The sequence below is a fragment of the Xiphias gladius genome, chromosome 16 (assembly GCF_016859285.1).
Source record: "Xiphias gladius isolate SHS-SW01 ecotype Sanya breed wild chromosome 16, ASM1685928v1, whole genome shotgun sequence".
NCBI lineage: Eukaryota > Metazoa > Chordata > Actinopteri > Istiophoriformes > Xiphiidae > Xiphias > Xiphias gladius.
In genome coordinates this window covers 10867835-10895441 of record NC_053415.1, presented here as the reverse complement: position 1 = coordinate 10895441, position 27607 = coordinate 10867835, and the positions used below count along the sequence as shown (strand labels likewise).

At 40.4% G+C, this 27607-nt stretch overlaps 1 protein-coding gene across 1 annotated transcript in view; it reads right to left on the bottom strand.

Annotated features, from left to right (window-relative positions):
* LOC120801065 (E3 ubiquitin-protein ligase SH3RF3-like) overlaps positions 1 to 27607 on the bottom strand; it is a 104863-nt gene that overhangs the window by 10798 nt on the left and 66458 nt on the right. Inside the window, exons 3-8 of the mRNA XM_040147578.1 lie at positions 25114 to 25209; positions 15976 to 16284; positions 15053 to 15168; positions 11430 to 11600; positions 8375 to 8676; positions 5294 to 5619 (exon numbers count right to left, since the gene is read on the bottom strand). Coding sequence (XP_040003512.1) covers positions 5294 to 5619; positions 8375 to 8676; positions 11430 to 11600; positions 15053 to 15168; positions 15976 to 16284; positions 25114 to 25209 — 1320 coding nt within the window. The remainder of the gene's footprint in view (positions 1 to 5293; positions 5620 to 8374; positions 8677 to 11429; positions 11601 to 15052; positions 15169 to 15975; positions 16285 to 25113; positions 25210 to 27607) is intronic.

The following is a 27607-nucleotide window of genomic DNA, read 5'->3' as shown; positions in this document are numbered from 1 at the left end:
ACATAATGGAATGGCTACCATTAAATATAATCTTAATGCCAAGAACCAAGCTGAAATCAAGCGAAACAGCAGCAGCAACAACAGAAGACGCACATGACCAGAAAGGACACGAGCAGGTGAGTCTGTTACTACCCAACATGAGCCCCTGCTGCAAAGTCTGTTGCATCCTAGCAGTTCAACAGCACAGGAAAAGATCGTTAAACTTTAAGAGCACCACAGTCTTTAGGCTGATAATTACTTCTTGAGTTAATATAAAGTTTAACCGCTTCATGCGCACCTTGTTCATCTGAGTGTTTGTGCAGTAAAGAGCAACACATTCTGAATTATTTAACAACAGGAACCACCAGACCTAAGTTTGTTTTCACAGATTTTGACTTCCTTTCTCAGTTTATGCTGTTTGAGTGTTATTTGTTTCTGTGCATCTCTCAATTTTCACCACCAGAACTTGTGACCTTGGAAGAAACATCTCTGCAGTCTTGAATAAATCTTTATTCATTAATGGTTTCTCTGACAGTAGTTTAAGCCGTATCTTTTCATTTCCTTTGCTCCAATTTAAATGATTTCTCTATATTAGTTATTATACATTCTACAGTACGTTTGATATACTGAACACTGTACAGCCCTAACCAACACTGAGCGGTTATGCTGGGATAATCGTGACTCATAATTGTGTTACTCAGGATACTTTCTCTTTTCTTTTTTTTTAAATTTTAAATACATCTGTCGCTTCCATCACTTATTTCTCATACTGCCACTGCCCACTAGTCCCTCTGGTAAGCTCGCCCAGCTGTCACATCAACCTTGCAAGCCTTTGCAGATGGCTCTGTAATACTGTTGTCTGCTTAACGAGGTTTGAAGCAAAACCTGAAATGATCAAGAGAGTGATGTGTCAGAGACAAATCCAGACGTCAGGAAAACAGATAACTCAACTCTGCAGGAAGATTTCATCAAGAAAATGGATGGTCAGTTTTCGTAATGTCACAGGCACTCACTGCTGAGGCACAAATGGCTTATTGTGACACTAAGGTTTTCTGTTAATCAAACCCCCATTCCTTTGATGACAGCAAAACGGGCCTAGGTTATTATTTAAACTGTAAAATATAGAGCCAAACACAAGACCTTAATGTCTATTGGGGGTTAAAAAGAATTTCCACGATTTGGTAGAAATATTACAACCCAAAGATTGATCTGATAAACAGACAAAACATCAGTAGAGTTGAAACGATTAATAAATTAATCGATCAGTTGATTGACAGAAAATCAGTTAAGCAGCTTATCGACAGAACTACTCCACCATCTAAGCCATTTTTTTTTAGCAAAAATGCCATTCATTAATTGCAGCTTCTCATTTGTGAGAGTTTGCTGCTTTTCTTAGTTTTACATAATTATAAAATTAATATGTTTTTTATATTGGTCTATTGGTTAAATATAAAAGCAATTTGAAGCCATGATCAGGGGCTTTAGGCTAGTTCCAAGCACTAAATCTAAAAAAAAACAGACTCAAACACACTGAAATCTCCCTAAAACAAAAATGCATTTTGCAACTGGTGGGATGATAATTCAATGTTGTGACACCCTACAATGTTACAAAATTCTTGGGAAACACAGAGGCACAAAACACCATCGCAAAATCTGATCAAAATCAAGTAATTAAAAATGGAAACGTTAACAATTCATAGCCCTAACGACCAGTCTTAGTATAGAGGTGGGATGGCACAGAAAAAAAAAGTGCTTACAAAGCACTGGGAGAGCCTGTATAAACACTTTGGCTCAGCAGACCCACTAGAGAAAACTAACAGCATTCCTTTCCTCTGCACTACAAGTGCCAGTGTTTCAGAGTTATGCATTTCCCTAAATACCATGAATTCATTATGTCTCACAGGATGTAGGAAAGTGGATAATCTTTGGTCCCCCCCAAAAACATGAATCCCTTTTTCATAAAAATATTGATGCTCACTGTCTGAAGAATACACAGTCGCCTCGAGTGTTCACTGGCAAGGTACTGAAATATACACACGTTGAACGTCCCACTGCTTTGGCAACACAGATTTCCTACCTGTCATGCAGATAAAGCTTGTTTGAATTTTAATTTGGGAGAAGAGGGGAATGATGGAGAGGAAAATAAAGATGAACAGAAGGAGAGAAAATAGAGGGATATAGAAGGAGAAAGGAGCCGTGGAGGAGGGACTCGGGGAGGGAAGGAGGCAGAGGGGTGACAGAAAAAAGTAAAAAGAAAGCAGGAAAGCAGAGAAAGAGAGGGGGGGGGAGAAAACAGGGATGTAGGGAAAGTGAGAGAGGAGGCAGGAGAAGAGATTTAAAGCGGCAGAAAAAACTGAATAATCACGCCCCTCTTCTTTCAAGAGGCTTAATCTGCCTCCTATGAATATGTGCGCTCACCTGTGTGTGTCTGTTTACGTTAGTGAGTCACACTGCTGCTGTTGTTCCATAATGAACCACCAGATAGCAGCAGACACCCAGAATTTTATCTGATTCTGGTGCCGATATGCAAGTTAAGGCTAATTTTGCCTGTGTGTATTGTTGAAGTGTTCTTCATTCCAAATGTAAGAAATTGCACGTACAAAAAAAAACAACAAACAAACAAAAAAACCAAACAATCACGTCTAGGAATTTGTCAATGTTGATTTAATTGAATAACGCAGGTTTTGAGCTTAACATTTCATAGACGTAGGTGTGTAAAGACTGCTCAGGGTTGACAGGAGTAATGCTCCGAACACCAATTTCCGTCCACCCACCAAGCTAATTACTGTGCCATTCACTCGCCCACGCTCAACACTCTTTAAATGCTGTAGAGGTAAATTATCTGAAAGAAATTACATGTTTAAAAGAAAAAAAAAATCAAGTGGATCATGGAAGCTTCACATTTGGCCTGATGTATTTGTTCTCACTGAGCTGTCAGTTTGGTGGTCAGGGAGGCATGACATTGAATTCCATGTCTGAGGGAACAGGGTGTCAACATACTTTTTAATGCCATTTAAGAGTAAAATATAAGACTGTATTTTCAATCAGTGAATGCAAAAAGTAAAAAAAATTGTGCTCACCAGAATATAGTAGGTCTTTGTAAAATATATATAAATATGATATACGATATAAATGGAATGTAAGGTCTATATTATCTAAGCTCAAGGCTTTAAACATGGTTTTTCAATACAGTTTTAAAGGATTTTTTGCAAGCACTTTCCACAGCCATTTAGTTGATAGTTGCCCTGCATGAGCAAATATCTTGGAACTGGTCTACACATCTCAATGTCCAACGTGATATGTGTCTGTAATGCCGGCTGCGCTCTCGAAAGTCTGACACTGTGTCGGACAGAGAATATCCAAACTATCCGCCAGACAGTTATCATAGCTGCTTCATCATTTCCCCTGCAACAAAGATGGACTCTGTGCAGCCTCATTGCCACCCTGACTTCCATCCTGACGTTTCTGCCGTGCCAAGCTCGAAGCAACAAAGGTAAGTAGTGTGAATGAGGGTTAGGCTGAAAATTTGTTAAAAGGACAGTATGATGATATAGTATTTGCAACAAAAGATGGCAATGGCTTATTATTTTGTGCAAGTACTTAGTATCTTTAAATTTGATCTACTGAGCTACCCTGCTAAAGAAAAAAAAAACAAAACAAACAGAAGAAACCAGGTTTTCCTCCAGAATTTTAGTTTTGGATGCTACAAGTACAGAAAAATCCATATTAACAGGTTGTTTTGGGAAGGGTAGCAGCTCATTTAGGCTGTGTACGGTAAGTCATCAGTTAAGATTTTAAGACAGCTAAAGAAAATCCATGATTTTTGGAGAGTCATTTGATTCAAAAATAACAAAAAACATAGTTTGTACTTGCGATAAGACGAGAACATTATTTAATATCAGAATGATGTGAAAGTACGAACAGCCTAGTTTTAACAAATGACCTTTTTAACCGACTGATACTTTAACTACCTTGTCCTAACTTCTATGAGATATATTCAGTATGTGAGGTATAATTATGAATCTGGCCTCTAAAAAATACAAGCCATCTCTGAGTGAGTCGACGTAAACAAGGCCGCTGCCTGCTGTTCCATAGTCAATGAGCTGTTTGTCAGCTGGCCATGTAGTTAGATTAGCTGTCCCAGACAGTGGAGCCAACAGTCAAACAAATGGAGCTGAGACAGATGCAAGCTTTCACTGCCATGCTTCACTGTCAGCGCAGCCTGATTTAACATCCACAGCTTTAACACCGCAGATCTCACAACATAGGGGACGGCATTTGTGCCAGCTCCCTGTGTGAAAGAAACTTACTGGCACACCACATGCACACACACAGACATTCACACTGCAGATTTCACATCCACTAAAGCGTGTGAAATCTCGAAGACAAGAAGCCTTTGTTTCACCTGACGTGGTGTTAAAGTTAATTAAAATATATAAAGTGAGTTTTATTTACAGGATGACTAAAATGCCTGCAATCAAAGAAAGTGGAAGTGGCACCGTGTGTTTTTTTCCCCCCTCGCATTTATTGTTCATGTGTCTACTAGAAGAGCTGAGTCTTAATCTAGAGGGATTGTTTTCTCTGGTTGGAGGTGCGGTCTAAAAACACAAATTTAAAGACTCGTTTTGCTATACTGATTTCCCTGCTAAAACAAACCAGTTGCCTGACTCTGGATATTTTCATCAATAATCATAATTAAATTTAGAGCTGAAACAGTTAGTCGATTAATTGTTTAGTCAACTGACAGCAAATTAATCTGAAACAACTATTTTTTCTTTGCATTGCAATTTTATTTTTTTCCTGTATGTTCATCGGTGTTGATATGTAGAGTATGGTTTATGTTGTCTAAGTTGGTCATTGTATGAAAATTCTCCTCCCAGCTACTACAACATGTTGCAACAATAAGTATTCAAAGACTAGTTTTATTATTAAGACTTGTGATTTTTTTTTCATTTTTGGGGCACCTGTTTTCCCACAGTCTATCTTGTCTTTGTGTATTTGGACAAATGATTTGCTAAAATTCCCTTCAGAAAAAAACAAGCATTAAGTTACAGCATTCAGCTTTTGGTTATACATGTGGAAAAAAAAATTGAAAAGAGACAAATCATCCAATTATTCCATTAGAGAAAAAGTGCTAGTTGCTCTGAATTCTCAAAACACAACACATTTGCCACATATAAAGAATTCTGGTTCATTAACGCTACTGTCGGTATCTATTTCTGCAGTGGACTTTTCACAGTATAACTGTAGTGTTGGTGCAAAATGGCGTAAAGTATAATAAAACAAGCCAATTATTCATCAGGAAGAGGCTCACCTTCTCTGCTTTGGGTGCAAGAGCGCCCTGGGTGGGGGCGTGGGAGGGGCCCGGCGATGGTGGCTGCAGTGGACTGGCTGGCTCGCCGTTGAGGAGTACCGCTGACACATTAGGAGGTGTGAGACACGAGAGAGGGGACGAGAGCGGGAGGAGGGGCCGCGAGGCAGGGGAAGAGAGGGGTGAGGGCCCTAAACTGGGTCCCGGAGACACCATGGAGAGGGGACGACCTGACTGGCCGGGGCAACGGGAGGGGGAAGAGCTCTGAGGACGCACGGGAGAGATGGCCACCGTAGGGCGCTCTGGGCTTCCAGCAGGAGGACTGTGGACTGAAACAGACACAAATACACAGGGATTAGTATTAATGAGATGGCTGCTCACTGACTGCAGCCATGAGTCGGTGGTAGACCCAAAAGGGAACATGTCAACATTTTCGGAATTTGACTTAATGATCCTCTTACTCAATATCTGAGGAGAGAACTGGTTTTAAAATAATCTGTGACTCTTAAATAATGGTTCTATCTGTCTGTATGTATTTTCAGCAATAATAAAAAATTTGCATTATTATAAAACCAAGTTTACTTTCGAAGTTCCTCTTTGGTTTCTGCAAGACATACCCACAGTACCAGAATGTTTTGTGCCAACTTTAGATTACTAGAAATATAAGGTCTGTCTTGGTAGATTGGGTAAAGCTAAAAGCTACTTGACACACTGTTGTACTGAATAGTGTTACTATAGAATAATGTCAGGGGTATTGGAGCCTATCCCAGCATGCAACGGGTGAAAGGCAGAGAAACAACAAAAGTCCCATCATTTAGATTGAAAGCACATTAGGAAGAGATCTTTTAATGGCCACTGTGAACAGGAGGAATTATTGCAGCAAGCAAAACCTGTTTCATTGTTAATATGGGCACCTATAGTTTTAAAACAGACTCGGAAATTTGTCCTATCCTTTAAAAATCTTCCATTCACCTTGATTACACATCTTTGGTCTGACTAAAACCCACAAAGAAAAACATTACAGGCTAAACTAAGAGTACAAGGACTGAAATTCAGATACTAAAATGTCAAAAAACAGAAAGCTCCAATGTAAATGTAGACATATTTACCACAAACAGCTGATGCTAATCTAGAAAGTAATGTAATCTCCATCGGGATTTAATGACAACTACTTGTTAAATTAGAATATTACCAAGGGTGTTTCTTTGTTGTCAATTTCAGCGGAAGGTGCAGGAAACATGATTGGCGCTGATGAACAACTGACACAGAAATACTATGATTATTTCCATGAACTGTGATTTAAAAAAAAAAAAAATGTGTCATCTTAATTAGGAACTCACCATATTTTTAGATTCTGTGCCACATTCACACAGTTACTTGGTAATTGTATGGAAATATACTATGACTAATCTAAGTTTAACTTGAGGCCCTAACTTTGAAGTAAGCCCTCGTAGAAATAAAAACTGGCTGAGATGTTCAGAGCACTTTTTGAGCCTTTACTTTGTATGTAAGTTGTAAATACACAAAAATACACACACATAAGCCCATAGGCACACACACACGCACACACACACACACACATCTGGTCTCCATTACAAAATAAAGTATGTGCATAGTTCTGGCGTTTAGTGGTTTTATCACATGACCAGCGCGCCTCTCTATGGATTTCTGCCTGAGTACCGCAGAAGAGCAGGTGGCTAGCAACCCTGTGTGTGTGTGTGTGTGTATGTATGTGTGTGTGAGAGTGAGCGAGATAGATAGAGAGAGGGAGAGAGAGAGAGAGAGAGAAAGAGAGAAAAACGGAGAGAGAAAAGGGAAATAGATGGGAAGGAGGTATGAAGCTCTGTCATTACGCCTCCATAAAACAAAAGCACAGTGATGTCATTCAGCTATGTGTTTGTGAGTCTGTGTGTTCATTTGTGTGTATGTATGTGCGTGGGAGTACACATGTCTATGTGAGTGTATGTGTGTGTGTGTGTGTGTGTGTGTGTGTGTGTGTGTGTGTGTGTGTGTGTGTGTGTGTTTTATTCTTGGCAGTGTTCTCTTAGTGTGTACTCAAAGCCTCAAAAGAAACCTTCACCATTATTTTCTCAAAGAGAGACAGAACAGATACAAAGAGGAGGAGAGAAAGGGCTGAACAGACTCTGAGTGGAGAGCAAGGCTGATATAATCTAGACCTTTTACAGACTCAGGTGTGTGTTTCTGAGGGTTGTGTGTGACTGACCAATGGCAGAACATTGGCAGTGACCATTTTGCAGATACAGACAATATAACCACCATCTCAAATACAGAATGTGCTGAAAAAAACCCATTTATGTTGACAGCATTTCATTTATGCCAAAACGTGTTTTTTCAATGTTCACAGCATGTTGGTTCTATGGTCACCACTGTCACGTCGCGGACCTTTGTTGCATTGTCATCTGTCATCACTCTCCCCTCAATTCATATCAACTCTGTACCGTCTCTGCTGTTAAAACAGCCTATTATTGCCCATAGTTGTGAAATGAAATGTTCACCTTTTGCGTATGATTGTAATGTTCAAATGTCCACATTCTTTTGACCATGTAGTGTATGTGAAGGCCACCAACTGGAGCTCATTCTTCTCATTCATGTTGGCATTTATCCAACCTTTTTATTTTTCGGTCCAAAATGTTAGACAGCATTGATTTAACTGGAGGCTGAAAAGGCTGCTGATAATACATGCCTGCAAAATTTTACATGGAGTAAAGGCTACTTGAATTAATGACTGATCAATACTCTATTATTCTGTAATTAGAGACTATGGGCTTTAAATGCTGCGAGGTCCCACATGATCTGGACTCTGCTCCTTTAAGCCTGTAGGCTGGTGAGGCATTGCAGGGGGTGTTGTTGCAGAGCCAGAGACATCTCCATGTCATAAATACTTTCTCTTAACTTGCTTTACATTTCTCTGGAGGGTTGTAACAAGATTCACGTCTCCTTTCACAGCACGCTGTTTGTCATTCACGAGCGCCTCAATTTCTGAATCACCAAGCTCTCATTTTCTGTCTTTCTTGAGTTCCCCCACAAGTGTGTACATGTGTGTGGTTTTTTTTTTTTGCTTACCCAGCTGCATTGAGGTGCGTGCCTGGTTAACCGTATGTTGGCTTGAGCGCAGGCAGTTCTTCAGCTGGGCGGCGGCAGTTTGCGGCGAGGAGGCGGGACTGATGGTGTTCACAGACTTGGCTGAGTTTACCAGTGGGGTGGAGGGACGGGACGAAGAGGGCCCCGGGGACGCTGGGGATGAAGGGTCAGAGATTTTACTCCCCAACTGACTGCACCCGCTTCCCCCACCTCCTCCTCCTCCACTTCCACCCACTGGACTGGACAGACACGAGCCGCGAGTAGCACCCACTCCAAATGGAGCCCTTCAAAGAAGAGAGAGGGGAGACAGATATTGACTTCTCATTGAAATTTCCAAATGGTCATAGCTGATGTTTATTGATTTTTGCTTTCATCAGCTCCACTCATAGATTAACATAGAGGGTATTGCTTTCGAAACAGTGGTCTTCCTGTCATGCCAGCAAATGCCTGTTAAGCCAAGCCAGCAGCATGGCCCCATGGACGGCAATGTCTGTCATTTGGCCGGTCCACCACATTGATCCAGACTAAAATATCTCAACAACTATCAGATGGACTGCCACGGAATTTGGAACAGATACCCATAGTGAAGAATCCTACTGACTTGATGTGAACCCCTGACTTTTACTCTAGCACCACAATGAGGTTGAGATTTGTGGTTTTATGTGAAATGTATCAGCAACAGCCATGACAACCGCATTTAGTTCGAAGCACCAATGTGCCTAAGCATATCCTCCCATGAGTGTAGACTCTTGCTTAGTACAAAATGTTAATAGCCAGTAGTTAGTCCATAACAGCAGAGCAGGAGCTACAAACAGTACTATTATCTTATGTCAAAGTGAGGGATTTCAGTGCCATTATCTGACTGGTGGATCAGCACAACACAGTGTCCTGCTGTAACATGTATGGAGCTGTGGGCCGCTCATGTTTCTGTCTGCAGAGTTGCTGAATGGCAGAACAGTGAGCTGAACATTATCGACGCAGCGGTATTTACACTCTTATGGCTGCCCATCGACTTCCTGTCACACACATACTGAGTTATGGCTTTCTGCGTATGTATATGTGTGTGTGTGTGTGTGTGTGTGTGTGTGTGTGCGTGTTTCTACAAAACATAAACAGCAAAGTTATTCACAGGTTCTTTGGTTTGAGGTTCTCTCTGGACAATACACTTGAACTCTAATTGTAAATGCTTATTATGTGTGTTGGGTTCTACACATGGGGTCCATACATATATTATGGCTGCTATCAGTAACTTTTAAGACTTCATACAATTTGAAAAGAGGAGGCATTCAACAATTACACCACAGCTGCTTTCTTGCCAGAATGGAAGATCCTCTTAAGCAGCCTTTATACCATCATGTCACGTTAAAAATCTCAATCCAGAATAACAATAAACCAAATGCATTCATGAATTCTTATGTGGAAACAGATCTAATTGTCATGTGCTAGTATCAACCAGGATAATATACAAGCACAGCAAATATGTAAATATTTAAACTGCATTTTAAATAGAATTACATGCCAATATTAGCAGCCTTTATTGGTTGTGTGTGTGTATGTGTGTTTGCGCATCTTTGGCAGCCCCTCATTATCATATTGAGAAATTTCTGAGCTGCACTGCAGACAAAGGAGGGGGAGAGGTAAGGAGGAAGGGGGAAGGGGGTGGAAGAAGGAGAGAGCATGGTTGTGTAAAAATAACCAATTGCCTCTCATTTGATTACTCGCCCATCCTACCTTTCTCTCTCTCACTCTCTAAGATTGCATAACTGCAGAATGTGAAGCAGCCATTCATATCCAGTGGAGAAGGACACCTGCTGTGTTTCATCTCTTTGTATCATTTTCTCTTTTGTTCTTTTGCTTTCTCTTTCTCCCTCCTCCTCAGTTTGTCATCTTCTCCTTCAACTCTCTTCTATTTCAATTTCTCTCCACCACTTTCTACCTTCTTCACCTTTTTTCTTTCTCCACCCCATTCAGCCTTTACCCTTTTCCTCTTTTTCTTTTTTCTCACCCTTCATCTGTGTATCCTACAGTACCATATCTTTTTCTCCCCCGTTTTTCCCTTTTTTTTCTTTCTCTCCATCCATTATACTGAATCTCCCTTGCTTTCCTTTTCATCCTCTCTCGCATTGTTTGATTGCAGCATGGAGAATAATACAGAGTAGATGAACAGCCACTGCAACTGTTTTCATGCATACAGGCATAATGAGAGTAATTGAATGCCAAATATGATTTCAGCACACTCATTTTTCAGTTTTATTTGCTTTTTAACAGCTATGAGTATGAGTGTTCAGGATGCTAAAAGTAACAATGATGATGATGATCTACACTGAGTATGCGGTAGCTAAACATTAGAAAGGCCGACCCGGTATCAGCTGATGGCTGTTTTGTATTTTACATTGTATCTAATTCAAGTTTGATGGGACACAATTCAAATGGGACACAAAATGGAGTAGAGGCTCAAGCAGGAAGAATACATTATCACCATGAGGAATACAGTGTCAGCAGATTGCACCTCAGCTGACTAAAATCCCAAAAATTGTTTTTTGGGCATGCCCCTGTGACAAGAGGCAGTCTGAGCACACACAAACACATGTGCGATTACATGCCCTAACAAGTACCTAATTTGCACTGCTCAGCCTGATCAGTCTTCGGTTTTGCTGGAGCCAGGAAATTACCATGGAAAATTACAATGTAAATTACAACGACTGTTTGAGTACTACCATCGCCTTTTCGTGAGGACAAAATTAGGGGCCTTAGTCTGATTGTGTTGCACAGTTGGGTTCACATGACCGAAACAAATAAACTGAGTGATTAATAGAGTAAAGGTTTGAACAGGTCATGTGGCTGTATGGAGTCTCTCTAGCAATTCAGTCACTTCTTCATCTTAGGCAAGGGAAGAGGTACTTCAAGCTGCAGCACCAACTGCACAACCCTAATACGATTGCTACTTCCTTTTGTCTGGATTTGGGGATGACAAAATCCCCAAGGGAGGCTGTATCACCACAATACCCTCGCCATCCCCAAACCTGAGCTCACTGACCTGGACACAGGGGTGACGTAGTTTCCTGGGAAGACACCGGAGGCAGCAGTTCTCAGAGAGGTGCCTTTGAACCATCCGTCTTGACACTTCTCTGTCACCCGATACATCTCCCCTTTCCTAAGTTCGAGCTCGTCAGCCTTCTGGGGCTTGTAGGCATATAGAGCCAGATATCTGGGGAACAAGGGCAACAGACAAAATGTTAAAGTGAGTCAAAGAGTAGAAACATTAAAGTAAAGCAGCAAATATCGAGCAACCGTTAACGGAATTATTGATTTACTAGTTATCTCCCATTGGGCTTGTTCATCCTAGAGCATGCATGCGGATTACTCTGAATGTATTATGCTGTATGTTATACAGAGCAAAAGCAAAGCTATCACCAATGTATTAGGAAATAAGTGAACATTAGCAAATTGATCCTTTCATTAAACTAGTAGAAATTTCTGTCAGTGTGTTAAAAAGAGAGGAAAGAATTTCATTTTCTCGTGGTATGAAGAAAATGACTCAAGAAATTTAATGACACTTTTTTTAGATGTCAGGAACAAGTTGGAATTATCTCACCAAATCTAAAAGTTACCATATTAACAAAAAAATTAAATAAAAAATAAGGCTGTGAGCACTAAGCTATTTTTTAGTTTTTTTTTTTACACATCTAATTTTTAGTTGTTTAACTGTACAGTGAAGAGGATCAAAGAATAAAATCCAGCACATTGTTGAATCTCCACCAACTCCTTTATTAGACCACTAAATATCATATCTATTTACAAGAGGATCTTTGTCAGGTCAAAGCGTGGAACAGTGCTGGTCGGTCCCCCCACCATATACCAACCATTTTCCCAGAGTGTTTCATGCCTGTTTTATATCACTTCCTCATAGGAAAACAGGATGGAGGGGGAAGGAGGTTGTAAATTCAAAATCTAGTCAGATGTGTCCTGTAGCATCTAAAATCCACTACTACTATTTAAACAGTAACAACAAAATGACATTTTGATGGAATTTTCATTAAGTTAGACTATCAGTTAAGATTATGTTATTTGCATAAATCAGGATCTCTCCTGGTAACAATAAACTAACATTAACCACATAACTTACTACACTTAAACAGTTATACTGTTCAGAGTAGCAGTAACAATTCATAGAAACCTTTGAGGTATAGTTTAAGTTTCTCTTAGACAAAAACACTAGGCACATGACATTTTTTTTGCCTTTATTTTACCAGGCAAATTTTCTGAGAATACATTCTCTTTTATAGTAATGACCTGTTACTTATGAACTACAAGGATGTCTTTGGGTATATATTTAACTATTGGTCTCCTTTAATAAGTTCCTTCTAGTGAACAATCTCAACTGACCAATTTCAAATAATTCCTTTATGGGATATGCTGCATGCAGCAAAAATTAGAAGAAGAATAAGCCAACTGTTACAAAAAGGATTGTAAAACTTCAAAAAAATAATCTGAGTGTAGTATTAGTGCTTTCATGATGCAGTGTAGCCTGGTACTGAATTTTTTTTAAATTAAATTCTGAAGGAGCATTCAAGTTATTTCTCTGTGAGCTAGTATTGTGACCACAAGAGGCTGACTAAATGATTTCTCCTCTGAAACAGTATGCTACGCTGTAAATGGGTATCTAATCAATATGTCCTTGTTAACCTGCCTCCTAACAGCTACATTGATAAATGTAGTATTTAGCATGCTACTATATGAAAATGTTATTGTATTGAGTATTGTGTATTACATCTGCACTAACATATAAATGAGTTTCTGGTCCTGTCGCTCGGAGACATTCGTAGTATGAAGTGCCAGACTCCGACGGAAGACGATAAGACCACAGAGTAAACAAGCCCTATATGTGCTGACTCCCCGTTGCCATGGTAACAGATGTGGGGACCTTCTCCTGTCTCCCCATGGCAACAGGGATAGTTGCCAGGTCAAGATGGAAACGTCCGACCTCATCAGTAGGACAAACCTGCTCTGGACGTACATCTGTGTGTGTGTTAATTGTATGTGTCTGTGTGTGTCTGTGTGTGCACATCTGCGTGTTTGTCCTTAAAAATCCCAGATTTTATTAAATCTGACACTGTTGCTGTATTTGACTCGCATTCTGCAAGCAGGACACCAGATAACAGCAAACAGCATATACACACATTTGTACTTCCATACTGGCAAGGACCCTCATTGGCAAAACACATTCCCTGGCCCCTTAACTAATCCATAAACCTAATTCTAACCCTGGAAGAAGGAAGTTTTGAGCAAATGTCCTCACTTTTACACAAATATCCAAAAATACCCTCATTCTCAAGGTCTTAAAGTCAAATTAGACTGCACAAAGATCGAAGTACATGATCAGAAACACACACTCACTTTGAAGATACTCGTATCTTTCTGGCAGTTATTGGGTCAATTAATTAAGAGGGATATTATAGAGCAGCCTTGCTCAGCATTGGCACCTCACCAGCCATCTGGATATGACTGGTGAGGTTACATTTCCACAAGAATTTAATTGTGCTTGTGAGTGTGTTTCAGGTTGATTTTGGCTCTTAATCCATTTAAGAAATTATCAGCCTGTGTGAAGCTTGTGAAATCAATAGCAAAGCCTTCAACTGCAGCCCATGCAACATTACTTTGTTTGTCTAATATCTGTGTATGGCAACTGAATTAAATATTCTGGCACATTTGTATAGATACATTTTCAAAAATAGCCTCCTGCCCGAGTTCCTAGTGGCCTAAGGTTTAAGATGCTGACCATGCAATTAGAGCATCTGGGGTTCAAGTTGTTTCCCTTTCTCTCTGCCCTCTTTTTCCACCAGTCGTCTACTGTCCGATATAAAAAAAAAGGCAAAAATACACAAAAATTGAATAAAAAAAAGATCTGATCAATTAAAATGAAAGTAGTACAGTTCTATACATTGCACTTTGATATCTGCCAATTTAATGTCCAAATGAATTTAGATGTGGGACTTCTGTGATCTTTATCAAGTGGTTTCTATGGACTACTGCTACGCTGTATGTGGTAACGTATTGATCCTGTTTTACACAGTTTTCAGGCTCATTTGTATTGTACTCGCCTCTGTACCATAATGTAATTTCCATTCCGGATTCCTTTCATCAATCCTCCTAAAAAGGTGAAACATAAAAGCATGTTTCTCCATATCCACTAATGCATTTGTTCAAAAACTTCTGATTGTTCGTTGTTCAATTTTGATGTAAACAGTAGGTGATGAACTCCTTTTCCCAATGTTCATCTCTATGTGAGCACATAACATGCTGCAGTAAAAATGCGTAGTATATGCAATGGCTAGGCTGTTGAAAGCCTTAGTGTTATGAAACACTGATGTAAGTATCACACAACAGTGTGTGACTGTATTTTTCCTTTCTGAGGTGCATTTCATCCTTGACCAGTGGAGGAGTAAATGTGGCTGCAGAGGTGGTGGAACATGGCCAATATCTCTGGGCACAAAAGAGGAAGCATTTTTAACGCAGCCAGGAGGTGGGTGCTGAAATCATACTAGCATCTCAGGCAACATAACCCCTCTGTTAAGAAAAACAGAACGGGTGGCTGTGAGGAGCGACTTCAAACCCAGGTCGCAGGTGGGCTGAGGTGACAGCACCCTGAGGTGTACTCACATGTTGAGTGGCAGCTGCACCTTGGCATGGGCCAGTAGCTCAGAGGTTATGGAGGCCACTTTGGGGGGCACCAGTACCCCTGCTGAGGAGGGAGAGGGACCTGGGGGAGATGCATCCTAAAGAAAAACAGAAAGATCCACACATTAAAACTGTGTGGTTTCCTTTTAAAATAAGTTATTTTTTGCAATATGTGCCTGCAGCCTCTCCAGTTTTTCAGTATGCATCCATGGTATTACTCAGAGATAGCAAAACCACATTGAACCCAGGTGTGAATGCAGCCAGAGGCAATACATGTAAAAGCAATGTGTATCCAGTTGAAAGTTATTAAAACGAGGGATGATTTTATTCATATGGAACTGTCAGCGTAGGTGATTGAGGAATACCTTAATAATATCTAGAGGAAAAGAGTGACCAAAGTGAAATCTGGTATCCTTAAAGCCCCACTAAGGAATCAGCTACAGACAGGGAGTGCAAAGTAATTCAGTACATTTACTCCTGTGCTACATTTAAGTACAGCTTTGAGATACTTGTACTTGAGTAGTTCAATTATATGCTTTTCACATTTAGGTTTTTACAAACAAAACACATGATCAGCTTATGATCAGCTTATAAATATGACACTGTTAAAGATTAAAGAACTTAACCTAAAATTAAACAGTTAAAATGAGCTCAGTCTCCACCAGCTAATGTTGAAATAGTATTTAGTAACAATGACCTAATAAAATAAATACAAAACTATCCAGCCTTCATAAAAAGTGCGTTAATACTTTGACTTATGTAAAATTTTAAATGCAGAACCTTTACTTGTAATGAAGTATTTCCACACAGCGGTATCTCTATTTTTATTCAAGTAAAGGACCCGAATACCACCACTGCCACATATTGTAATTACACAGTGTGTTCGTGTGTGTTTGTGTGTGCACCTGGATGCGCGCAGCGGCTCTGGGGTCAGAGGAACTGATGAGGACTGGGTGGGAAATCTCCATGCTGTGTCTGTTGTTGAGTTGGGCAGCCCTCTGGCTGACGGACAGTGCCGTAAACGAGTGTCGCTTCTTGGCGTTTTTCTTTCCTTCGCCTCTCCGGTGGCCAGAGCCATTCCCGTTTGATGGGGAGTCGATGGGGGAGGGGCCAGGAGAGCACGGGCCCAATGGGGCTGGCTCAGAGCTCGGACCTCGAGCGTTAGTTGGCACAGGTTTGTCGATCTCCATTAACTGCTTGGCTGTTTCATTTAACTGAGAGGAGAGGAAAAGACAACAGAGAGGAGAGAAGTAGTTCAGCTGTTAGATTTCAGTGCTCAGTGGTCCACATACAAGATCAAAACAAGTGTGTTTGTGTGGACCTTCCTCCCTTGTTCTTGTTGGCAGCTTCTCAAACTAGGAGCATAACAACACAATCAACACAGCCGGTCTAGTGAGACTCCCTCTGTGTAACACATGCTCTCACTGTCTCTCTTTGTCAAACACACAGATACTCGAATAACCCACCAAAAGGTGAGCATCCCTTTCGCTTGCAAGGATTATTGTCTCTCTCCTCACTTTGGTTTGCCTCAGTTCGTTCTTGGGTAAAATCTGATACTTTCCAAATTACAATTCCAAGGCAAACTTTTCTCATTGCTCAGGACAGACCAGTGTTTGATTGAACTCCACGTTGGTTTACCTGTGACACTTGAAGGGTATAAGTAATTTGCATGCTTCATCATCAAAAGCCTAATTTCTCCCGTTTTAACAATGAGATTAATCCTAAACATTCTTGACTGATGATAATAAATAACAGACACACACATCCTTTTTAGCTGTCTTTTTCAGGTTGTTATGAATTCCATGTTGCTTTCAGGAACAGTACAGCAAACAAAGGGCCCTATTTTAACCACGCAAGTGCAACGACAAGAGCTAAGTGGTAGGTCTTTGATGCACGGGCTGTGTGGGCGCCTCCAAGCGCACCTGCTATTTTGGTTCATGTAGGTGCAGAAGTGCAAAGTGCAAAAGGCTTGGCTGAGGTGGAATATAAATTGGAGGGTGTGGTGATTAATAATTCACCAGTCACATCACTGTTCTCATCGCTCTGAAAATAGCTGTGCCAATCACAGTGATGCATGACAACAACAGCTCAACAAATGAAAAGAGACTTCTTCAGGAAATTATATTGTTGGCTGGATGGTGCAGAGTGGCATGATCTGAACACACAGCACCTCACAGCAACTTCCTTTAAATGACTACATCCTTTCAATGCTATTTAATGCACTTGTGCAATGCATTCAACGAACTTGTTTTATTTCTACCGTATCTCACATCACAAATGGTCTCCTCATACCATAAAACGTGACACCGCGGCATTTGCACCGCATTGCATTTCAAGAGTAAAACATGAGATGCTACTTTGGCTAAAATGAAAGTTGGAAAGGAGGCAATGACACATAGGACTGATGAGCTGCTATAATCCGACATCTGCCACTTAAACATCAGAATACAGAGTCATAACGGACCAGTCTGAAGAGTGTAGTATTGTATTGGTTTAATTTGTAGCAGCCTACTGTAATTTGCACGTGATTTAATAAAGGTAAACGGAGTGGACAGCCGTGTGTAATGGCACAGCGCTCCTACGCCCTTGTCAAATCACGGGGTGCAGATTTATCAACGTATGTGTCAGATGGTTGCAGGGATTTTATGAACTCGAGGAGGAGCTTTTCACATACAGTACGGAGCAACCCTGGACAACAGATAATGTAAGAATCTTTCATATTCATTTATAGATAAATGCAGAATGATTTACTGACATTCCTGCTTTAAAACAATAAAGGTTCATTTTTTATGTTAATTTTAATGCCTCTACTGGCGCTTATCCTTAAACACGTCTACTGGCTGTGGAGTGATTAGTCAAAACAGTAAATTTACATTTTACAGCACTATTCCATCATTGCTGCTCGTTGGCTCCAAGTATTTAGTTTGCTCTTGTTGATAAAATCACCTAGGTTGCAGCGGATTGATGTTGCGCCAGAAACGGACGTGATTCTGAAACATCTATTCTCAGTGCAAAGTCTAGGACACATTTTCCACTAAAACACCAACAACTCGCTCTGCTTTGCCTGATTTGAATGAACCTCCCACCTGTGCACGGTGCACTCTGCGGTTGGAGGGTTGCTTACGCCGTTTGTTGTGTTGCTGCAAAAATAGGGCCCTAAAATGTTTAATCTTTGCACTTTCATTTTGTTGAATGTAATGTTTCAGATTTAAGTTACTGTAAGCTCAGTATATCGTTGGATTTCTAAAGCACTGCATCTTGAGATCTACGTACAGACAGTGATACAGAATTTAAGGCTGAGAGCTTATGGATAGAGCAACATGATGAGAATTTATGCAATAAACTGCTCAAACCACAAAAGTATTGGGTTGGTGACTTCTGAGAGCTGCCATTTTACCCTTTCTAACGAGGACCACAAGAGCAATAATGAAGTTTTTATCCTCAACAACTTCAGCTGCATGTCAGGGCTGGGCAACTGCAGTCTTGCGTTTACTTTTAGTATTACCAAATAAATCCATCTATACAAGAAGTAAACATTCCTTCCAGCACAGAGTTCATAATTAGCTGTATGTATCTAATGGTCTGGTCACAGCCGTTGATTTTAGTAATGTTGGGTGAATATTTTTTCCCAGAAACTGCTGAGGAAGAAACGCCCGATTTCTGATTTAAAGTCACACCGCTCACTCTGTTACTGCATGTTCTGACTGTTTTAATGAGAAGTGTGACTGACTGACAGCTGCTTACTAAGTTTGACAGAAGTGGCAGAAAAATACATCGCTTTGTTGTGACAAAAACAGTGTGGACCGAGCCACACAACACTTTCCCATCCAATCAGCAACAGGGGGCGTTTGTGCTCATGCTGAAGACAAGGGAAAGATGAAGAGAAGAGGGGAGATGGGGGAAAGGGGGCAGTGGAACCAAGAGACCATAACTCTGGCTTACACTAACAGACAGTGTCAATTTAAGGATCACCAGGGTAAGGAGAAGTAGCAGTCTACCCTTCCGTCGCCAGCAGACCGTGTGGATCTTTTAATGGTATTGATTGGGACTGCAGACGAGAGATCGACAGCGACGTTAAGGCGAGTGCGCAGAAGGAACCCCTACCACCGGCGGCGTATACTCCACAACATAATCCAATTGTCGAGAAGGAGATGGCCGGGGAACAGTCAAAGGGGAGAAGGTCAGAAGAACAACAACTGAGAAAAGAAGTGCTATGATCAGGTGAGGGCGGAGAGCTGCATTCACATCGGTGAGGCAACGGTGGAGAGACCTCTGAGAGTTGAAAGGCATGAAGACGGATGTGGAGGTTGCTCTGTTTCTGCCTGACAGGCGGGTAACATTAGTTCCGCTAAGTTTCATAGAACCAATGGGTCAGTATTTTTTTCTTTCGTTTGGTAATGTTTAAGTTGAGCTCAGGGACAGTTTGTGTCCCTCTTGTTCAGAATTGCTCAGTCACACTGGTATATTCAAATTAAGTCATGTTAAAAATACATTTTTAAAAATTTCACGAGTGTCTTGATCTATATGATAAATTATGCCTGAAGCCAACTTTTATGGCAGATATCATGCGTAAATATAAAACATTTTTAAATAGATAACTTAACATTCAAAGTGGTGAAATCCTCTCACACATGCATGCTACATGGACACCTGAAAGTAGGCTATTTTTCTTTTTCTTTTAGGTTATTTTCCTCATGGAAATTCTTTAATTAAACTTGGTGAAACTTTGAAGGAAATGGTCATATTCTGGCCTTAATATATTGTGGGTCATGAAACAGGCCTGCACACACACACACACACACAGACACACACACATAGACACGCACACACACAAAGGCGAAATTGAAACAGAGACACAAGAACTAATATGTTGACAGACAACAACCGCTTCAGTCCTCCATCAAATGTACATCGCAATCTGCTTAACATCGCCTCCAACTCCTGAACAATCCCCGGAGAGAAAGTCATTTCTTTCTCTCTCCTTGTGTGTGTGTGCATGCGTGTACGTGTGAGAGAGAGAGAGTACAGGACTGACCCGTCTCGGCTCAGGCTTGATGATGTTGCATTTCCATATTAATAGCTATGCTAATCAAAGCCAAATCATATGCTAATGAGCTTGATGGATTGATGCCGCAGATATAACTCAGTTTGCTCTCATGAGGCAGACACACACTAACACATACACGGACACACAGAAGGTCAGTGAGGAAATACACTCATGCACTGAGCTGCAACCAATCAAGAAACTTTTACCCATGCATTCAAGTTTGTTCCTCCGTATACCCGCATATATACAGTAGTTGCCAGTCACACACTCACACCAATAACTGCTGTGTCAGTTTCTCTTTAACGACCAATGTTATACTGCTCGGTCATGCTGCAGTAAAGGAGATAAGGGAGGGAGGGAGAAAGAGAGAGACAGAGTGAGATAGAGAGAGGTTATTAATAGAGACAATTCTTCATTTGGTGCTTTTGGCTGAATGAAATCTCCAAGGTCATCTATTGTGCGTTGAGTTAACTGTACTCTGCGTCTTTCGGAGGGTGAGCGCTCTCTCCAGGTAATACTGCGGCTTGAGCTGATGAGCCGATATCTGCACTGCGAAGAAGGTAAGCCAGCAAGATACATGCCTGTCCGCGCGCGCACACGTACACACACATGACCAGTGGCAGGCGTGTGCCTGCTCCCTTCTGCAGGACAGACATTGGGAATGCATAAAGTGAGCGAGAGAGAAAGGAAGATGAAGGAAGACAGAAAGAGAGCGGTGAACTTGACAAAGGTTATAGTGTGTGACCCAAACTCATCCTAAACCTGTCCACAACAAAACAAACCTAAACAAGCCTGTCCCAAAGTCATCTCCTCTTTAGATGAATCAACCTCACTTACACCTACACTAACCTCACAACCGCCTGAGCCCCACACCAAATCTTCCAACAGCTATCCTAAACTTACACAGCTCAGTCCCACTCAGCACGTCCACACAAAGTCAAGTCTGATACAGTATGTTCAAAACAACATAAATTCCCTCCAGATGGACCTACACCTATCAAAATCTAACTAAACTTAAATTGAATGGCAATGTAAAAAAAAAAAAAGTATTATTTTGGCACTGTTTTCAGAATGCCAGTATTGTATTGAAATCTCTAAGAAAAAGTAAGACCAGTACCCAGTGGTGTAGCACAAAAATCTGGGCCTCATACATACTGTATGCAGTCTCAGTGGGCCCCCTTACCCTTTTAATACATCAATTGCCATGCCTGTATGAATAGCTCATTCAACAAGTGTAAGCCCATGCATCTGTAGCAGTTATTAGGGTTACCAGTAATGAAGTGTTTTAAATGCATTTATGAAAGTCTGCATATCTCAGCATCATAAATCCCCTTTTTCTCAACATGCTGTTTACTGTGTGAGGCTTTAACTTTGAGGTTTTGCAACTTTATTTCAGTAACAGTTTTTCAGGTCCTCACTATACCCTGAGCATACGAAAAAGGTGGAAAGCCACATTACTCTGGCCCCCTAGAGAGAATTAGGCCACTATTTCTGTACTGTATTACTTCATTAAAAAAAAAAGAAAAAAAAAAGACCTCAGTGGAATCAAGTTTTGTTGCAGAGAATGGCCATCACTTGTTCCAAATCAAGTTCGAACGAATTTGAAATGACACACCATTCGCTAGTTTCCTCCTTATTTGTAGCAAACAACATAAGGTCAATAGGGCATGCCATAAATTTAGCTGATAGTGATCAGAGCGCCCTCTGCTGGATCACAACGCAAACTACTGTTGCGTTTATAGACAGTAAATTTTGAATTCAAACGAATGTTTGAATTTCTCTTAAAAAGGGACAGCCTTATTGCAGAGTTAAGGTAAATTAGTTTCCAACAACTGCAGTAGCATAATAAAACTTTACAACCTTAAGGAACAATCCGCAGATATACAAAGCAAATAGCGTATCAGAGTATCGAAACTGAAAACTCAGGATAAGACTCTACTCTCACTCTGATGAGACTGGTCTTAATATATGTAGTCATATTAAACATTTAGTTGCAGTTATTAAACTTTCCTGATGCTGCTAAAGGTTTATTTCCATCAGTAAAAACACTGATCATAACACTGAAGTCAACTAATCATGTTTTGAAAATAAAACAGACTACTTGGTATTAATGTTGCACATATTCCATCAGTGTAAGTTGCTGAAAATGACTGCTGGCAATGACTTTTAGTAACACCTTTATGAGTTCAGCTTGTCTGACATCGTCAGTAACATGAGACGATATTGATGATGGACCTGCTGCTAAATCGCTCTCTGTGACTGTTTATCAAACTTAACACAATGGTGCTTCATTTATCAGCAAACAAACTATTATAATATTAGCTAGCTAGCCAAATTACATACCAAAATTAAATCACTCTGATACGCTGCTAGCAAGCTGTGTTCACAACAACCTTTGTCGATAATTTTGGTCTGGATGTCTGCTACAGGGACGGCAGTACCCTCTTCATATGTAGTGACTGCCAATAACTTCACACACGCTCCGTATAATTTGGACTTTTTTGGCGGCAACCTTATCATCTGCAAACTCCTCATCTCCAATCTGTGTTTTACAGACTGCCGGATATTAACACAAGCTGTCAACATTCACATCCGAGCTTTGAGACAACAGCTTTAAGAGGTACTTCTTATCCAGTGAGGCGCACACACACACACACACACACACACACACACACACACACACACACACACACACACACACACACACACACACACACACACACACACAAAGACACACCACAGATCAGCAGAAGTCCAGCTGGGCCCCCCTCATTAGCTTCTCAGTGCAGACACACACACTAATACACACTAACACACACACACACGCACCCCTGTACCCCCCCTGTGTCAGGGTGATGGAGAGGTCTAAATTATTGATGCATCTCTATTTAATAAGAACCCCTGTGTGTCTGTGTGTGTTTGTGCTGACTTTTCTCATATGGCTTGATCGCCATTAACAAAGAGAGTCGTTTGGTCAACCAGCTAATTTCAGGGACATGATTGGATAACCAAGTCTCCAGCTCTATGCAGGCTGCAAACCCAGACTGAGAGAGAGTGAGAAAAAGTGTGTATAGAGAGGGCATTTTGTTGTATAATGGAGTGTTGGTTATTGAATGCATGTTCATTTAACAGCAAATGAAAAGCAATATAATGTTTAAAACCAGCATGCAGGATGAGTCATCCCATTAGTCTCCTTCTCTGTAGTCGTTACATTCATACATTTCTCCAAGCCACAGTACATGAATGCATACACAGTTCGAATGAATGAAGACACAGTGTGCCTAGTACACTGGATCTGACCTTATGACACTCTCATTGTCTTGATAGACACACACGCACACACAACTACACGGTGATACTTCCCAGTTTGAGTGAACCTCCTGTCAGTGTGGAAGGTTTCATCATTTGTTCTTGACAGCGCCGCGAGAGAATCAGTGTGTTCACAAATGTGCGGGGATGGAGCGAGAAGGGCAGCCTTAACAACAAGTAAGAAGGATTTACACACCATCCTTCCAGTTTCCAAAATTGACATTTTACCATTTTACCATGGCCTAAAAGCCTTAAATATGATCCAGAGTAAATGCATAATATTTTTTTCAGTTGCACAAGGATTAAAGTAAACTATATTCCAGTCTTGACAGACATGGCACTGTGGAAGAAGGTAAAATGTTTGAAGAGTTGTTTTTTTTTATTTTTTTTTATCCTTTTACTGTGAGCAAATCCCTTAAAGCAACCTCAGAATTACAAACAGTATTGCTAATGCAATTTGCATTTCTGGGGTATTCCAACAGATAAGTGGTCAAATGTACAGAAGACAGCATATAGAAATATAATGTGGACCCCAGTCTAAAACGCAAACCTCTTGTTTGACACAGAAAACTCAACACACGATAAACCTGTTGTTCGAGTGAAATTCCACTATCTAACAATAATGTATGCATGTACCCTCTATTCATTTCAAAGTTGGACAGTGTTCAATCTCCACTTATCCCAGGTCAGTAGGAGGCTTTTAAAAGCTGGTCAAACAGTGAAGAGAAACCCGTTTAGATTAACTTAAACACAGTCACTGTGTCATCTGAAAGGACTAGAGAGTAAGAGCGCTAGAAGCAGATGTGGAAGGCTGGAAATAGAAAAAAAAGAACAGTAACATCAACAGTTTATCAGAATTGCAAAAAGTGAATCTGAGGTTTGTTTTTTTATATTTAAATTTGGGATTAATATAATTTAGCATTACAGCTATGTGTCTTAAGCACTGCTGGTGGTAGTGTCACAAGCATAAAAACCTGAGGATGACACTAATGGAACACCCCAAAATTTTTGAAGGGCCTTCTAAAATGATCGAGTCATTGTAGCCATGTCCTCTCTTACATTTTGTCCTTAAAGTGAGGCTCAGTTTGTCCCTCTTCTCAGCACAGGTGGTACTTAGGCTTGTGCCGGCAAATAATAAAAAATGCAACACTCGTTACCACCGCCCATGAAGCTATGCATTCACCATTTATCAAAAACAAAGTTATGGATTATAGCAGGAGTAGTACCACTTATAACAGCAAAACATTTAAAACTGGCTCAGAGTGCCATTTAGTTCCAATATATTTGAACCCAGGTAGCATTAATTAATTACTTCTTCACTGGTAACTCTCTTGTGAATGACAAGGAAAACAAACAGCACTGATATCCCAAGTTTTTGTCACATTTTCAGTGGATATCATGAAAGCTGTGCTAAAGCTTCTACCCATTGAAAGAAAACATTTACCTCATTTCTCATCAATTCTCTTCTTGTTTCTCCCTTGAAGACACAAAAAAGTTTTCTGAGCCTCTTCTCTCCAGAGTTGCAGTATGATAAATGAAAACACTGTAATACAGGTGTTGTGTTGTGTTGCTAGATCACTGTTGCTTTCGCAGCTCTTTCTGTAATAACTTGATATGTGAGTGTTTGTTTGTGTGTGTGTGTGTGTGTGTGTGTGTGTGTGTGTGTGTGTTATGTGTGTGGGTTTACCTCCACGTAGAGAATAGGGAAGATGCCAATCTTGTCTCCCAGCATGCCCTCTGCCCAGTTCTCGTCCACTCGCCTGATTACTGTAAGTACCTCATCCTGGAGAGAGAGGAAATAAGTGAGACCACACACATATAATCAAACATACAGTACACACACGTGGCCAAAATAATCATTATTTAGTTATTTCTGAATAGTTTCAGGAAACTTTCTTATTTGGTCCACCTTTAAAAACAAAGGTTTATGAATACATGAATAAATAAATAAATGTATGTCTTATGTTCTAACCAGTTTTGATCAGGACCTGGTCAAAACAAAGCGTCTCAAACTCAAATTAAATCCTTACAAACTACAGCTGTAGTCAAAACTTTGCTCATTTTTATGTGCTTCGGCTGGGCTGCCAAGCCAAGAAATAACGCCAAGGGTTACAAAAAAACACACACTGATGTTCTTGCATGTTGGAGGCCCATTAACTACAAACCTTGCCTACTGCCAAAACTTTTTAAAGGCGTACGTACGCTTTTAGATTGATTGGAAGCTTCTGGTTTCAGTTCATTTGAGCTGGTTACATTTTAAATGTTAATTAGTTACCAGCTTTTCAGTTCAGTTCATGACAGATGTCACTGCTCATCCCATCTGTACACATACCCACACAGTGCTGTTGCATTCACGGATTTTAAGAAACAGCGTTATTTATTGTAATTTTTGTGTCCTTATTCCGCATAGGTTTGTTTCAGCAGTGTACAGTTTTGGACGAGTCCAAACTTTAAAAATGTGTGCTAAAACTGGTGTGGTGAATATGAAACTGTGGAAAAATGAAATGACTCTCCATGCAAAATGGTATATACTAAGGTGAATACAGATGCATCTGTTTTTGCTCTATTGTGACCTTAGCACAAGGTGGGCTATTTTTACAAAGAGCTCAATGGAATTCTGTAAAGGCTTCTGTACAGCAACCCAAGGAAACATTGGCATCTATCAGCTTACCTACTGGCAATTAACATGCATGCTTTACAATATTAAAAACACACATTGTGTACTTTAAAAAAGAAATTAATTCACTCCAATTGTCAGTCATGTGTACTGGATATATCATCAGTACTTGTAAGGAGTCCATTTCTAAGGTAGGCATTGGTTAGCATGCCAATATTCTTACTTAGGCCTATATACACACTGTACATATGATATAATATTCTCAGCAATACTATATCCATCACAGATGGGAAGATATTATGTTCCTTGTTCACACACAAACATACAGACACACCCGCAGACTTCATCATGAAAGTATTTTTCCCTCTCCTCACATGGATATGAGTGTCTTGGTTAGGCCATTAGGGATGACAGTGATAATGCTGGTAAATGACTGTGTATTAGTCATACTGAGTAATTACCTCTCACACTGAGAAAACAATATTACACACACTGTTTCTGCATGACAACACGCATACAAGACACCACAGGGTTAATGCGTCTCTGTGTGAGAGTATGGCTTCGTGTAATCTTCAACCATTAACTTGTTGATTAATTTAGCCCCAACGCACAAAATAATGCGAACTATGGACGCCTCATGGTTATTTGTTGATTTGGATGTAGAGGGCCGTGTGTTTGTGACAAGGAGTCTAGTACTTTGCTTTGCATTGCAAGGATCAGACTGAAAACATCTTCAGTGAAGTGTAATTTAATAATATTTCCCTTTTCCTTTCCACGGACACACACTCAGTACAGAGGCCGAGTGGATGTGTCGAGTGTTCAGTTCTAGCACAAATTAGCCTGTGTAACAACAGGAACAAAATGATCAACAACAAACAAGCAAATGTTTCTTAAAGGTTGGTGGAACACAACAGTACAGGGAATACAAATTGCTGTTTACACCAGACCCAACCTGGACTTACCTACCGACTTAGGAAGGACTGAATGTCTTCTCTCATCTTGTCTTTGCCTCTGCATCTGCACCCTTTTCAAAGTATAATTTTTGAGATACCAGTGACAAATGGGGCTTATTTTGAAACATCAACCACTCACGTCATCCGTCTCTTATATAACGGAGGGAGAGGTCTAAATGGGTCCTAGCTTTTGGCCAAGGTCTGAAACGAACCATAGATTACCTACCAAAATCGGACTTGTATATACTAATTTTAAAAAAGGAAAAGAGACCAAATCTGAAAGGATAAGTAGTCCTTATCCTAAAGGCAGTCAACCTTAACAGATCCAAACAGAGAGAGACATCAATACTGGCAGCAGCATCGAGCTCCACTAATTAACAAGCAGCTTTGGTAAGTCAGAAAGAGCATATACACATGTTCTTTTTCCTGCACTCTCAACACACACATTTTCCATTTCCTGTCAAAAAGCATAATTTTTCTCCTGACATGATGATATACTACGTGATCAGATCTGCGAGGGAGTTTGCTCCAGTGTTAGACATGTTGACGCACAGACCTGAGATCTGTGCCAATTCAACAGGACCCTACCCCACCTCATTGGACTGAATATA